Source organism: Equus quagga, chromosome 10 (genome assembly GCF_021613505.1).
Source record: "Equus quagga isolate Etosha38 chromosome 10, UCLA_HA_Equagga_1.0, whole genome shotgun sequence".
Lineage (NCBI taxonomy): Eukaryota > Metazoa > Chordata > Mammalia > Perissodactyla > Equidae > Equus > Equus quagga.
In genome coordinates this window covers 65536928-65552254 of record NC_060276.1, presented here as the reverse complement: position 1 = coordinate 65552254, position 15327 = coordinate 65536928, and the positions used below count along the sequence as shown (strand labels likewise).

The 15327-nt window shown below is 37.5% G+C and overlaps 1 protein-coding gene across 1 annotated transcript in view; it reads right to left on the bottom strand.

Moving 5' to 3' along the window:
- Positions 1-15327, bottom strand: part of ZDHHC15 (zinc finger DHHC-type palmitoyltransferase 15) — a 70302-nt gene that overhangs the window by 42665 nt on the left and 12310 nt on the right. The window contains exon 3 of the mRNA XM_046673814.1: positions 6658-6752. Within this exon, the coding sequence (XP_046529770.1) occupies positions 6658-6752 (95 nt within the window). The remainder of the gene's footprint in view (positions 1-6657; positions 6753-15327) is intronic.

Below are 15327 nucleotides of genomic sequence, written 5' to 3'. Positions count from 1 at the left end.
CTTATTTCACTCAGCATAATACCCTCAAGGCCCATCCATGCTGTCACAAGTGGCCGGATTTCATCATTTCTTATGGCTGAGTAGTATTCCATTGTGTATAAATACCACATCTTCTTTATCCATTCGTTCCCTGATGGGCACCTAGGTTGCTCCCAAGTCTTGACTATTGTGAATAATGCTGCAATGAACATAGGGGTGCAAGTATCTTTATGCCTTTGCGTTTTCAAGTTCTTTGGATAGATACCAAGCACTGGGATAGCTGGATCATATGATAGATCTATTCCTAATTTTCTGAGGATACTCCATACTGCTTTCCATAGTGGCTGCACCAGTTTGCACTCCCAACAGCAGTGAACAAGGGTTCCCTTCTCTCCACATCCTCTCCAACATTTGTTGTTTCCTGTCTTGTTAATGATAGCCATTCTGACTGAAGTGAAGTGATATCTCATTGTAGTTTTGTTTTGCATTTCCCTGATAGCTAATGATGTTGAGCATCTTTTCATATGCCTGTTGGCCATCTGCATATCTTCTTTGGAGAAATCTCTGTTCAGGTCTTTTGCCCACTTTTTAATTGGGTTGTTGGTTTTTTTGTTGTTGAGCTGCATGAGTTCTTTGTATATTTTGGATATTAACCCCTTATCTGATATATGGTTTGCAAATATCTTCTCACAATTGTTAGGTTGTCTTTTTGTTTTTTTGCTGGTTTCCTTTGCTATGCAGAAGCTTTTTAGTTTGATGTAGTCCCATTTGTTCATTTTTTCCTTTGTTTCCCTTGCCCGGTCAGACATGGTCCTTGAAAATATGCTGCTCAGACTGATGTCAAAGAGCGTACTGCCTATGTTTTCTTCTAGAAGTTTCATGGTATTTCAATTACACAATACATGATTATTAATAATAGTCACCATGCTGTACATTAGATTTCCATAACTTATTCATCTTATAACTGAAAGTTTGTACCCTTTGACCAACATTTCCCCTAACTCCCATCCCTCAGCTGCTGGTAACCACCATTCTACTCTGTTACTATGAGTTTGACTTTCTTTTAAGATTCCACATAAAAGTGAGATCATGCAGTATTTGTCTTTCTGTGTCTGGCTTATTTCATTTAGCATAACGTCCTCAAGGCACATCCATGTTGCTGCAGATGGCAGGATTTCTTTATTTTTAAAGACTGAATAATATCCATTATATGTATATACCGTATTTTCTTTATTCATTCATCCATTGATGGACATATAAGGTGTTTCCATATCTTTATGACTGTGAATAATGATGCAATGAACATAAGAGTGTAGATATCTCTTTTGAGATACAGATTTCCTTTTTTCTGGATATATAGCCAGAAGTGGGATTGCTGGATCACATAGGAGTTCTATTTTTAATTTTTTGAGGAACCTCCATGTGTTTTCCATAATGGCTGTACCAATTTACATTCACACCAACAGTGCACAAGGGTTTCCTTTACTCCATATCCTCACCAACACTTGTTATGCTTTGACTTTTTGATAATAGCCATCCTGACAGTTGTGAGGTGCTATCTCATTGTGGTTTTCGGAAAGTGTGATGCCTCCAGCTTTGTTTTTCTTGCTCAAGATTGCTTTAACTATTTGGGATATTTTGTGGTTCCAAATAAATTTTAGGATTGTTTTTTCTATTTCTGTAAAAAATGCCATTGGACTCTTGATAGAGATATCATTGACTGTCTAGATGGCTTTGGGTAGTTGGATATTTTAACAGTATTAATTCTTCCAATCCATGAATGCAGGATATTTTTCCTTTTATTTGTGTTTTCTTCAATTTCTTTCATCATTGTTTTATAGTTTTCCTTGTACAGATCTTTCATCTCTTTGGTTACATTTATTCCTAAGTATTTTATTCTTTTTGATGCTATTGTAAATAAAATTGTTTTCTTATTTATTGGATAGTTTGTTTTTAAGGTATAGAAATGCAACTAGTTTTTTTTTTATCCTGCAACTTTACTGAATTCGTTGATTATTTCTAAAAGATTATTGGTGGAGTCTAACATATGATCTATCCTGGAGAATGTTCTGTGTTTGCTTGAGAAAATTGTATATTCTGCTGCTGCTGTTGCATAAAATGTTCTGTATATGTCTGCTGGGTCCATTTGGTCTATAGGGTTATTCAAATTTGCTTTTCCCTTATTCACTTTCTGTCTGGATGATCCATCAATTGATAAAAGCGGGCTATTGAAGTCCCCTACTATTATTGTATTGCTGTCTATTTCTCCCCTCAGTTCGGTTAATATTTGCTTTATATAGTTAGATGTTCCAGTGTTAGGTGCACGTATATTCCCAATTATTATTCCTCTTGATGAGTTTACCCTTTTATCATTATATAATGACCTTCTTTGTCTTCTGTTACAGTTTTTGACTTAATGTCTATTTTGCCTGATATAAGTATAGCTACCCTTGCTCTCTTTTGGTTTCCATTTGCATGGAATACCTTTTTCTATCCCTCCACTTTCAGCCCATGCGCATCCTTAAATCTGAAGTGATTCTCTTATAGACAGCATATATAGTTGTGTTTTGTTTTTTTTAATCCATTCAGCCACTCTCTCTCTTTTGATTAGAGAATTTAATCCATACAGATTTAAAATAATGATTGATAGGCAAGGATGTAATATACCATTTTGTTAAGTGCTTTCTAGCTATTTGTAATTTCTTTGTTCTTCTCTTCCTCCTTGCTGTTTCTCCTTTGTAGTTTGATAATTTTCTGTAGTGGTGTGTTTTTATTTCTTTCTCTTTATCTTTTGTGTATCTGATAGAGGTTTTTTTTATAGGTGTCATGGAGCTTTCATAAAACATCTTATATTTATAACATTCTATCTGAAGCTGGTAAAAAGTTAATTTCAATTGCATACAAAAACACTACCCTATTACTTCCCATCATTTTATGTTTTTGATTTCAAAAATACATCTTTTTATAGTGTATCCATTAACAAATTATTTCAGCTACAGTCCTTTTAAATATTTTATCTTTTAACCTTATACCAGAGTTAAAAGTGATTTATACACCACCATTACAGCAGTAGAGTATTATGAATTGGTCTATATACTAACCATTACCAGTGAGTTTTTTTACTTTCATATGTTTTCATGTTACTAATTAGCATCTTTTCATTTCAGCTTTAAGTACTCCCGTCAACATTTCTTGTAAGGCAGTTCTCCTGGTGATGAACTCCCTCAGGTTTTGTTTGATGGGAAAGTCTTTATCAGTCCTTCATTTCTGAATGATGACTTTGCTGAGTAAAGCAATCTTGGCTGGTAGTTTTTTCTACCAGCAATTTTAATATATCATCCCATTCTATCCTGGTCTGCAAGGTTTCTTCTGAGTAATCCACTGATAGCCTAATGGGGGTTCCCTTGTTAAGTGACCAGTCTCTTTTCTCTTTCTGCCTTCAAAATTCTCTCTTTGTCTTTGATTTTTGAAAGTTTGATTATAAAGTGCTTGGTGAAGCCTTCTTTTGGTTGAAACTGTTTGGGGACTTTTGAGCTTCATGTACCAGGATGCCCATATCTCTTTCCAAATTTGAGAAGTTTTCAGCTATTATTTCTTTAAATAAGCTTTCTGCCCCTTTCTCTCTTCTCCTTCTTTTATTCCCATAATGCATATATTCTCATGCCTGATGGTGTCCTACAGGTCCCATGAGGTGTCTTCACTTTTTCATTCTTTTTTCTTTTTGTTTCTCTAACTGGATAATTTCAAATGACTTGTCTTTGAGTTTGCAGATTCTTTCTTCTGCTTGATCCAGTCTGCTGTTGACACTCTCTATATAATTTTTAACTTAATTCATTGTATTCCTCAGCTCCAGAATTTGTTTGGATCTTTTTTTATGATTTCTCTTTGTTTAACTTCTTATTTTGTCTATGTATTGTTTTCCGGATTTTGTTAAGTTGTCTGTGTTCTCTTGTAGTTTGCTGAGCTTCCTTAAAACAATTATTTTAAGTTTTTTTCATAGATCTCCATTTCTTGCAGTTGGTTACTGGAATATTGTGTTCCTTTTGTGGTGCCATTTTTCCCTGAGGTTTTGAATTTCTTGTAGTGTTTCATTGATGTGTGCACATTTGATTGAGCAGCCACTCTTCCAGACTTTATGGACTGGTTTCAGTGGGGAAAGACCTTCACCTATGGGTGGGTGCAAGGGTACAAGCTGGTGAGATGAGGCAGTTCCAGCTCCAGGGGATGTGCAGTGATGTAGTTTCTGTGCAGCTGTCAGCTGTCACCAGCATCAGAAAAGACTAAAGAGGTCCTCAGTGGCTAAAGCTGTGGGTTTCTGCAGCAGCCATGAGGGCTGGTGAGTCTTCAGTGGTGAATGCTGCTGGAGTCCTCCTGATCTCTTTTTCTCCCTTGGTAGAAGTCATGGCTGAGAGGATTCCTCAAGGCTCTGGGTCCAGCTGGTGGGCACACTTACAGTGGCTGTGTCAATGGTGTTTGATGCACAGGTACCAATGGTGTGGCCATGAAGCCAGAGTTTGGAGTGGAGGCATGCATGAAGCTTTCATGCCTGGGGCAGTGATGATGCTTAAGTACAGACACCCCCACTGCAGCGTTGGTAATGGTGTGTGAGGTATAGGTGCTTGTGGAGCAGCCATGGAGCTAGGGTCCAGAGCACAGGATTGCACAGAGCTACAGAGGGTCTGGGGTCTGAGGCACAGGTACTCTTGCTGCAGCAATGACTCTATGCCCTAGGTGCATGCACTTGCAGAGAAGTTACAGAGCTTGGGTCCAGAGAATAGGTGTTTGTGGTGCATGGATGAGCCTGCTATAGCAGTGGCTTGGCTGTCCTAGGCTTGGGCACTTGTGGAGCAGCTATGGACCTGGGTTCTAGAGGGCAGGTGCACCCACTGCAACAGTGCTCCATTTTCCGTGGTGTAGGCAGTTGCAGAATGACCATAGATCCAGGGTGCAGAGCATAGGTGTGCATGGAGTGATACTGTCTCCATGGTCTGAGGCATGAGATCGTCCACAGCATCAATGGCTCTGGAGTCTGAGATGCTGCTGCATGTGGAGTGGCCATGGAGCCAGCGTCTGGAGCATGGGCATGTGTGGAGTGGCTGTGAAGCTGGGGTCTGGTGGCAGGTACACATGGAACGGCCATGGTTCTGGGGTTTAGCATAAGTGCAGGGTTGGGGGGGCGTGGCACAACAGTGGCTTCTTCTTGTAGGAAGGTCTCAGCAGCATCTCACTCTCTGGGAAGTCTGTGGCAGTGATGGCCTTTGGTTACCTCAGTGGCAAAAGCTGCCAGTATCCTCTGTGGAGCAAACTGCTGAGGTCCACAACAACAAGCACTCTGGGCTCTTCTGCTGTTAAAGCAGTGGACATTCATGGCTGTCACGGGGGCTGTTGAGTTCCTCAGTGGCAAAAGCTGCCAGGGTCCTCCGCAGAGCAGGCCACTGGGCACTGCCACCTGGCTGATACTGATAGCCCCTGCCCTGTTTCTTTGTTCTCAGCCTTCTCCAGATGTCTCAGCCATGCTGATCTCCCCAGCAATCCTTTCCATGTGGTTATTTTCCATTTTTTGTTCCACTGTGTTGTTGCAGGTTCTAAATTAGACTCTTGAGCCCTCTCAGGGTGACTTTCATTCATGCATTGCTGTCTGTTGTTTTTTGTGAGGGGACGAAGGCTGGTATCTTCTACTCTGTCATCTTTCTGAGTTCATTCAGTAAGGTCTTTTTCTTTTTTATGTCTTGTAACAGTTTTTGGCTTAAAGCTTCTTTCATGTGATATCAGTATAGCTACCTTTGCTCTCTTTTGATTACTATTCGCTTGGAATAACTTTTTCCATCCTTTCACTTTTGACCTACTTATGTCTTTGGTTCTAAAGTGAGGCATTTGCAGACAGCATAAAGATAGATGATAACGTTTATCCATTATACCAATGTCTGTCTCTTAATTCTATAGTTTATCTATTTATATTTCAAATAATTACTCATAAGGAAAGACTTCTGCCGTTTTGCTATTTATTTTCTCTATATATCTCTTATGCTCCTCAATTCTTGAATTACTGCTTTCATCTGTGTTTAATTTCACTTTTTGTGTACCATTTTGATTCCATAAATGGGAAAATTTAAACCAGTACTTTTCTTAATGTTTGGAGGCCGTTAAAATCTCTTCCATTTTTTTTTAAATTCAGAACCTAATCTGTTTTACAGTAGTCACACATTATAAATGCCTAATATGATTACAAATTCTTTGATGAACCCTCCCAAATATTGCATGGAACACTTTGATTCAAGGGAACACAGTTTCAAAATGATTAATTTAACAACTGTCATTTTTTTTCTAGGAGTTGTCTTCCAGAGTCTTGCTGGGTTCTAAAATAATATAGTTTCATAGACTTGAACTAGATAAGACCTCAGAATTCAAGTGGGTTCTTGTTTCTCTAATTATATTCCTAAAGCAAGTAGTGGTTTCCTAGTCTTAAAGATATCCGTGGCTGGTGATTTCACAAACTCCTTCAATAAGACTATCCTACCCTTAATTTACCTTTATCACTAAGAGTCCTTTGTATAGATAATCCTGAATCTCTCTTTCATAATGGAAGGTTATTTGCTCCTCTTTTTGCCCCTTTCTTGCCTTATTGGCATGTCTACTTTCCTCTGATTTTAGACTTTATAAAGTAACCAGTATTCTTACCTTTTGGTTTGGCTGTTGTGGGAGTGTAAAAATAGACTTCCAGTAGGTCCAGGTAAAGAACACAAAGATGGCATGGTAGAATATGAGGTAGATAACTGAAATTTAAGGGGAAAAAAATCAGTGTTTATACTATCTTTTTGTCCATATCTAAGAGTTCAGAAAGACAAAAAGCTCAACAACAAATTTCGATTTTCTTTCCTATTATCAAGTATTTTCTAGCATTATAATGAAGCATTAATTCTTACCTTTCTCCTATGCAGTGACAGAAACAAGTTATAATGCCCAATTTTGAAACAGAGACTTTGTGGAAGTTGCATGTTTTAAAAGTTGCCATATGATTCTGAGAGTAAAGGGGAAATGTCCTTTATGACAATGTGGGAGAAGCTACTGTAGCCAATTGTCACTATCTCTACCACTGTGGGTGCTAAAAGATAATGATAGTATTTGCACAGCACTATAGAGTTTACGACATGCTTTCATAATATCGCATTTTATTTTTTCAATAACTTTGTGAGATAGGTAATAGGATAGGGATAGTTGACTAACTATCAGGGGTAGTTTATTATCCAAAGTCACACAGCTACTATATAATATAGCCAAGTCTTAAACACAGAACTTCTGACTCTAAATCACAAGTTCTTTTCAGTAGCCCCAAAGACTACACACTGTTGAAATGTGAGTGGTAGCTTTGAGACAGTTGTAAAAGTGGCTCCCCGCTGCTTTTCTTTTTATACTCTTTGCCTCCTAGATAGTTCTTCTGATATGAGAAATTTCAGTATTCTCCACAGAGTTCATTATAAAGCTGAAAGTCAGTTTCCTGTTTCATTGTTAGTCCTTGCATGGTGAGGTCACATTACTCTAACCCATCAGAGAGACTCGAGGGAATGCTGTGACTCAAGACCAAGTTAATAGGGCTGAGACTCTCATACATACATGGCAGAATCGAAAAAAGGCTGCGCTCTCCTGGCCCAGTGCTCCTAGCCCTATGGTACAAGATCTTTTTTACATGCTTAATTTGTGTAATTAAGAAATTCCATTTTCACATTCAAGCAATATAAACTAAAAAGTAAACGTCCATTTCACACATACATCTAACCTCACATCTCCCCCTCCTAAGGCATAACACTTATTTGGTGTGTATCATTCCAGATCTCCTTATTTTTATATGTTTATATAAAATAAATATACAACATATACATATATGAACACTATACACATATGGAATTTTTATAATATTTAAAGTTTTTTTCATTGTATTTCTTTTGAAAGATAATACATTCACAAGACTCAAAATTTGAAGATATAAAACAGTACATAGGAAAAAGTCTCCCTTCTATCCCTGTCCCTGAGCAACCCAGTTTCCCTCCCTGGAAGTAACAAAGGTCACAGCACCATGAATTTATTCTGTATCCTTTCAGATTGTATATATATAAAAAAGCACGACAATAGTGTGCTTTTTCACACAAATAGCAGTATTCTATATACACTGTTTGTACCTTATTTCTCTTTCACTTGTTATAAGTTGGAGATCATTCCACTTAATATAACTTGGAGAGAGTGAGCTTTCTCACTCTTCTTTTAAAAAGTAGCACAGGATTCCATTGCATGAATGTCCCATAATTTATTTAACCAGACTGTCTCTGATGAAAACTTAAGTTTTTCTTCTTCTTTTGCTAATACAAATAATGCTATAATGAATAACTTTATATATGTGTTCTTGGCACATGTACTAAAACTATCTATAGGATCAATTCCCTGAAGTGGGATTGCTAGGCCCCAACATAGGCCTTTTGGTAGATATTGCCAAACTGCCATCTAAAAAAGTTTTATTTACTTTACATTCTCATCAGCAATGAACGAGAGTGACTCTTCCTCCACAACCTGGCCCTTGGGAAGTGTTACTAGAATTTTTGATCTTAGGCAAGACTTTTAAATTGTTTCTTTATGTGTTATCTTTTGCTATGTTTTTGTTTCTTCGATTTTATGAGGTTTAGATGGGGCAGATTCCATGATTATCCAAGTTAGAAAGGACATATGTTAACCACTTGTTCCTTCAGTGTGGAGTGGGAGTATGGAACTTTTGGTTGCAAAGAAATTAGAAGAAAATAATTTTATGTTTACCCTCTTATTATGCACTTCAAAGGTAATAAGTTTCAGCAATTTGGGTCACCTGAATGGTGAGAACTAAGCTCTTACCCTTGGTAATATTTTAAGGGTGTTTATTTTTTGTTTCAACGATTGAGATGGGAAATGTGGGACTTTAACTTCTTCCAGGTCACACTACATATTAACAACTGCTTTAATCATGGAACTGAAAACAGCTAGCTCCCATTCCTGTATTCCAAGGTTTCACAGAAGTTATAAGTAGTTTTTTATAGATGAGTGGAAAATGAGGGATTATGAGGTTAAACGACTAAGTCAAAGTCATTAAGCAGATTAGTAGAATAGGAACTATACTATAGATCTCACAACAATCTTAGAGTTGGGTGAGAACATAGAGATCATCTAGTTAAACCTCCTCATTTACAGACAGATAACTGAGGCCCAGAGAGGGTAAGTAACTTGATCAGGGTTACCCAGCAAAGTTATGGAAGCAATGGAACCAGAATCCAGGTTTCCTCACTTCTAGTCCAGAGCTCTTTTCCTGAGAGCAATGGTTCTCAAATTTCAGTGTGCATCAAAATCACCTTGGGAGGCTGTTAGAATGCAGACTTTCAAGCTCTACACCAAAGATTCTGAATCAGTGGTCTGAGATGGAGTCCAAGAATCTAGAAACACCCCCAGGTGATTGTGAGGCAGATGAACCATGAGAAACAGGGCCATTTGGTTGTCCAGCCTACCAGCCCAAGGAGAAAGCTCCTCTCCAACATCCCTGGCAGGCAATTACCACATCTCTGCCACATTTCACTCTGCAGTGAGTATTGAAGTATGGACAGGCCCCATGATTCTTGGTTTTATGTCTCTCTCTATATATATGCTGCTCCTGATCCCAAATGTGTGGAAATCCAATCTTTTTCTACCTTAAAAATAAGCAACATTTTGTTTATGATTAATTATTTTGTACCTAGAATAATCATCCTTATATACGGCAGGGACATGGAGTCTTTCTTTTTAAGTGTGATGCACTAGTGAGATTTCACATCACTAGAGAAATCAAACAGCTTGTGAACTGTATCCCTGCATTGCCACTACTCATTAACATTGGAATGAAATGGGAAAACATCTTTTTTAAGTAAATGTGCACAGTAGAGCCCTTCCCTTATCTGGTAAGTGATCATAGTCATGGGGCATCAGAAGGTGCTGGAGCTATGATTACCATATGAAAGCTAAAAGCTTTTCAAATGTTCTTTTTTCTTTCACAATGTGCAAAGGTTTTCAGGAGAAGCAGAAATCAGCCATTAGGAATGTGACCAACTGCCAAAGAAAAATCCACCTAAGCATGCAGTTGTTATGAACTTAGTCACTGTGTTGCAATGGCAATATCCCATTATGGGAATAGCTTCTGAAGTGAGAATGACTACTTGAGATTTTTTTCTGAAATAATGATTCATAAATACCTGATAAAATTATAGAATCTGAAACTACATGGTGAAAGTAGCATAAAGCTGCTATTAACAAAATCTTTGGCCAGCAGGATGTTTTTTCTAGGTGTTACTCCCAGGGACTAATGGGAAGTGAGAGACTTTTGTGTGTATATGTGTGTGTGTGTGTGTGCATGTGTGCACATACATACCATTCTTGTGTGAATAATAATGAACACAGCAGATAGACTGCTCTGAATGCAGCAAGATGAGCAACAAAATGGAGAAAAGAGAAAATAATGAAGCTTTACTATATATATTCAGAGACATAAATGCTAAGGCTATTACTGTGGAATTCTCTAACATACCTCTTTTATTAAAAAGCTATTTTTGAAAACTACGTTTAGTTTAAAAAGATACTATTTTCTATAATATCTTTTATATCAATTGATGACTAAAAGCATTTGAGTTAGTATAGGGGGATATTGGGGTGAGGGGTGCACGTTTTAACTACATACTATAATTCAAATAGGAACCGCAGCTGTAGCTTTAGCAATTGAAAGAGTCCTCACTGAAATCCCCATTTTGGCTCAAGATAGAAATCTCCAGATTATGATCAGGGCAAATTTTTCAGACTTCTCCCTTTGAACAGGACACCTAGCAGTGAGGTATTGACTCTAATATCTGAGTTCACTGTCTTACTTTACTTTCACTGCCTTAAAAGTTCTTACAAAGAGCTGGACATTGTCGCTCAGCTATTTGAAGAAGTATTTGGAGAAAATGGAGTTAGAGGCACAGAGGTTGTAACCAAGGAGCTAAGGATAGTTAATGAGAATATAAGAAGTATTCAAAAGTTGTTTGCATGATTTAGCTACCCCCAGGAGAATACAAGACTTTCTCAAGAGTTATTTCCAAGGTTTAGTCAGCTGCCCCCAGGAGTCTCTCTGATGGTGGCATCAAATTCTAGGCCCAATATATGGCATCATGTTTTGAAAGAGCATGGTTTTCCCTATTGATATCAACTTCAAAAGTTAGGGTTGTCTACCAAGTATACTAATTTCCCTTAATTATCCATTAGGCATCTACCACTTATATTGATAAACCCTTTATGAAGTTGGTTATGTCTTTAATCTATATCAATTCTAGGGGGTAATGAGTCTCACGAGTTTGCCAGTCACTGTGCAAAGCAGGGCTTCATTTTGGTTGTCTTAAATTTAGTATTTTTCAGTTTCAAAGAGCTTTCTAGTACAGGTGTATCGAGATTTGGTAAACAACACAAAGCTCATAAAATCTATAGCCTTCATGTGTTTATGAACTTGGATTATAGCCTCTTTCAGAATTTTTTCTCCATGCCGAAGAGGTCTCCCTTTTGGGTCTGCTTCAGGCATTGAGATGTCGTGCAAAATACACTGGATTTGGAATCAGATGACTTAGATTTGAACACTGGATCTGCAACTTAATAACTGTGTGTCCTTTAGAAGTTGGTTAACCTTGCTGATCTCATCATATGTGTAAACACATACACAACAATACACAACAATAACAACCACCTTGTCAGGTTGACATTAGTTTTCTTCCTCTCCCATCCTCTTAAATTTTAGTGATTTGTCTCCTGAGATACGGTGGTAAAAATGACACAGATTTCAGGGGCAGACACACCATGACTTTATTCAAAAAGAGGAAAATGGTTTGTTTCCAGTCCTCTTCTTGATAATGCCTACTTAACATTTCACTGATTACTGATCTTGGGGATAAAAAAGTACTCAGGGCTACATCTGTTGGGGAATAATCTTTGGCTACTTTCTTGGTTTAAAATGGATAGTTGAGATGTCATAATTCTGTACGTATCTTTTGGCTTAAGTATAGCCCAATACCCGCAGGTTGTCAGGGATGCTCACAGCGGACACCAAAGCAGAACAGAGAATCTCTCTGGTCTGTACAGTGGCTAGGGATTTGTGAGCCAACTTTTCACTTTCTGGGAAACTGGCAGGGATTATCACAATCCCAGTTTGGTTCCCTCAGAATGTATTTCCTTTTGTTGATGCAACCAATAAATTCTCTACCTCATTAATAAGATGTTGACTTGATTTATTTTAATATTATAAAATTTTAGATTTGAAAGAGTCCTTAGGTGCCATTTGGTCCAACAGTCTCCATGATACATAAATCTGCTTTGCATTATCCCTAATAATTGGTTACCCAGTTTTTGTTTAAACACCTGAAGTAATGGGAAACTTATCAACCCTCGGGACAGTCCATTCTATTGTTGGATAACTCTGATTGTTAGACACATCTTTGTCCTATTAAGCAGAAATATGCCTTCTGCTAACTCCCTCCCATTGATCCTAATTTTGCTCCCTGGAGGGGCATCATACTTGCTTAAAAACAAATAGACTTGTATCTGGACATTTAAACATCTCTTACAATGCAAAAATAAGACAAACAACTCAATAAAAATAGTCAGAAGACTTAAACAGATACTTCATAAAAAAAAGATATACAGATGGCAAACAAGCACATGAAAAGATGCTTATCATTAGTCATTACAGAAGTATAAATTAAAACCACAAGGAAATACCACTTCATACACAATAAAATGGTTAAAAGAAACCTGACAAGACCAAGTGACAGTGAAGATGTAGAGCAACTGGAATCTCATATATCACTGATGCAGATGCAAAATGGTAAAGCTGCTTTGGAAAACAGTTTGGCAGTTTCTTAAAAAGTTAAACATACAATTACCATACAACCCAGCAAAAATACTCCTAGATATCTACCCAAGAGAAATAAAAACATACATTTCCATGAAGGCCTGCAATGGATATTCTTCTCAGCTTTATTCATAATAGCCAAAACTGGAAACATACCAAATGCTCATCAACGAGTGAATAAATAAGCAAATCGTGGTACATCTATAATCTAGAATACTACTCAGCAATAAAAAGGAACGAACTACTCATACACGCACTGACAGGGATGAATCTTAAATGCATATTGTTAAGTGAAAGAAGCCAGATACAAAGGGCTATGTATTATATGATTTAACTTATATGACATTCTGAAAAAGATAAAACTATAGGGACAGAAAACAGATCAGCTGTTGCCAGGGTGCAGAGCGAGAGGACTGCTTGCAAATGGGGCAGAAGGAATATTTTCAGAGTAAAGTAAATATTGTATATCTTGATGGTAGTAGTGTTTGCATCACTGTATACATTTGTCAAAACTCATCAACCTGGGGCTGGCCCCGTGGCCGAGTGGTTAAGTTCGTGCGCTCCACTTCGGCAGCCCAGGGTTTCACTGGTTCAGATCCTGGGCGCGGACATGGCACCGCTCATCAGGTCATGCCAAGGTGGCGTCCCACATGCCACAACTAGAAGGACCCACAACTAAAATATACAACTATGTACTGGGGGGATTTGGGAAGAAAAAGCAGAAAAAAAAAAAGAAGAAGATTGGCAACAGTTGTTAGCTCAGGCGCCAATCTTAAAAAAAAAACTCATCAACCTGTACACTTATAAATGATGATTCTTGCTGTATGTAAATTATATCTCAATAAACATGACAAAAACAAAAAACAAGGGGATCTAAGAATGGGCCTTTTCCAGAGGTGAAGTGATCCAGTCACAGACCAAGGAACACACGCCGTCACTGGAAACTGGAAGAGACAAGATTGGGACTCTCCCCTTTAGCCTTTAGAGGGAGCATGGCCTGCTGACACCTTGATTTCAGACTTCTGCCCTCCAGAATCATGAGAGAATAAATTTCTGTTGTTTTATGCCACTATGTTTGTGTTAATTTGTTATGGCAGCCCTAACAAACTAATACACTCTCTATACTCAGTATTTTCATCCATAAATGGGTATATGATAATACTTAATTCATAGGGCTGTAATGAGAATTAAATGAATCAATACACTTAAGGCACATTAGAGCAGTAGCTGGCAAGTAATAAGTGCACTTGAAATAGTATTTATGATGACTCTTTAATAGTTAAGTGACCTTAGCTATCTTTGAGCCTCCAATCCCTTTACCTGTTAACTGATAATAATAAAAATACCTAGTCTAACAACCTCAAAATAAATAAATAAGTAGATAATAAAAATGGGCTTTTTCCTTTGATGTTTTTCATCTTAGATTTTCTAACATAACATAGCAGATAGCTATTTATTCTGACTTCCCAGCCTAATAGTTTTATTTTCTTCATAGTCATATTTATTTATTTATTTTGATGTGACTTTGGTTTATGACATTACATAAGTTTTAGGTGTACAACATTATAATTTGACATCTGTATACCTTACAGCATCCTCATAGCCATATTTAAATGTGTTGGGAGTTACAGGTTGTATGATTGAAAGCAGTGTCGATAGGTATACAGCTAGGGTAGAAAGCAAAACCATGACTGCGAAACCCAGCATTGGCTGCACTCTGGCTGATCTTTCCTCACACATATAGGTCTCATCATTTTGGCTCCATGTATGCCCCCAACAAGTAGTAACCTAATACAGGTCAGGGGTTCCAGGAGTCATATTGGGAAGGGCACAAGACCACGGAAGCTCAAGCCCAGCCCACTGGGGAGGGATGAATTGAAGCATGGGAGAGTCATAGCTTTGAAATGCTACATTCAGATGTAGCAATATCAAAAGAGATTTGTCAAAACGTAAAGGAGCAAAATCATTTTTTAAAAGATTTACCAAGTGGTACAATAGACAGCACTGAATCTTACCCCATCCTTAACCCCTGCAGTAATTACAAACAACTTACACTTTCTACCTTATTCATTTCTATATCACTTGCATTTTATGAGGTTATATTACTTTTATAATAATAAAGTTTTATTTTTAAGTTCATTATTGGGGAATGGTTAAATAAATCACAGAACATGCATCCTGAGATCATTAAAAAAATGAAATACATTTGTATATACTAACATGGAAAGATATCTATGAGATATGATTAAGTGAAAAAAGTAAGTCATAGACTAATATGCACAGTATCACCCAGTTAAAGAAACAACCAACCCCATGTAAATATACACTTCTATACTCGTATTTTTGTAAGTAAATACACAGGAAAAGATCTAGAAGGATACAAATCAAAGTAAATAGAGTAGTTATCTGTGAATAGCGATAGCAGAGGGGGCAGTGTG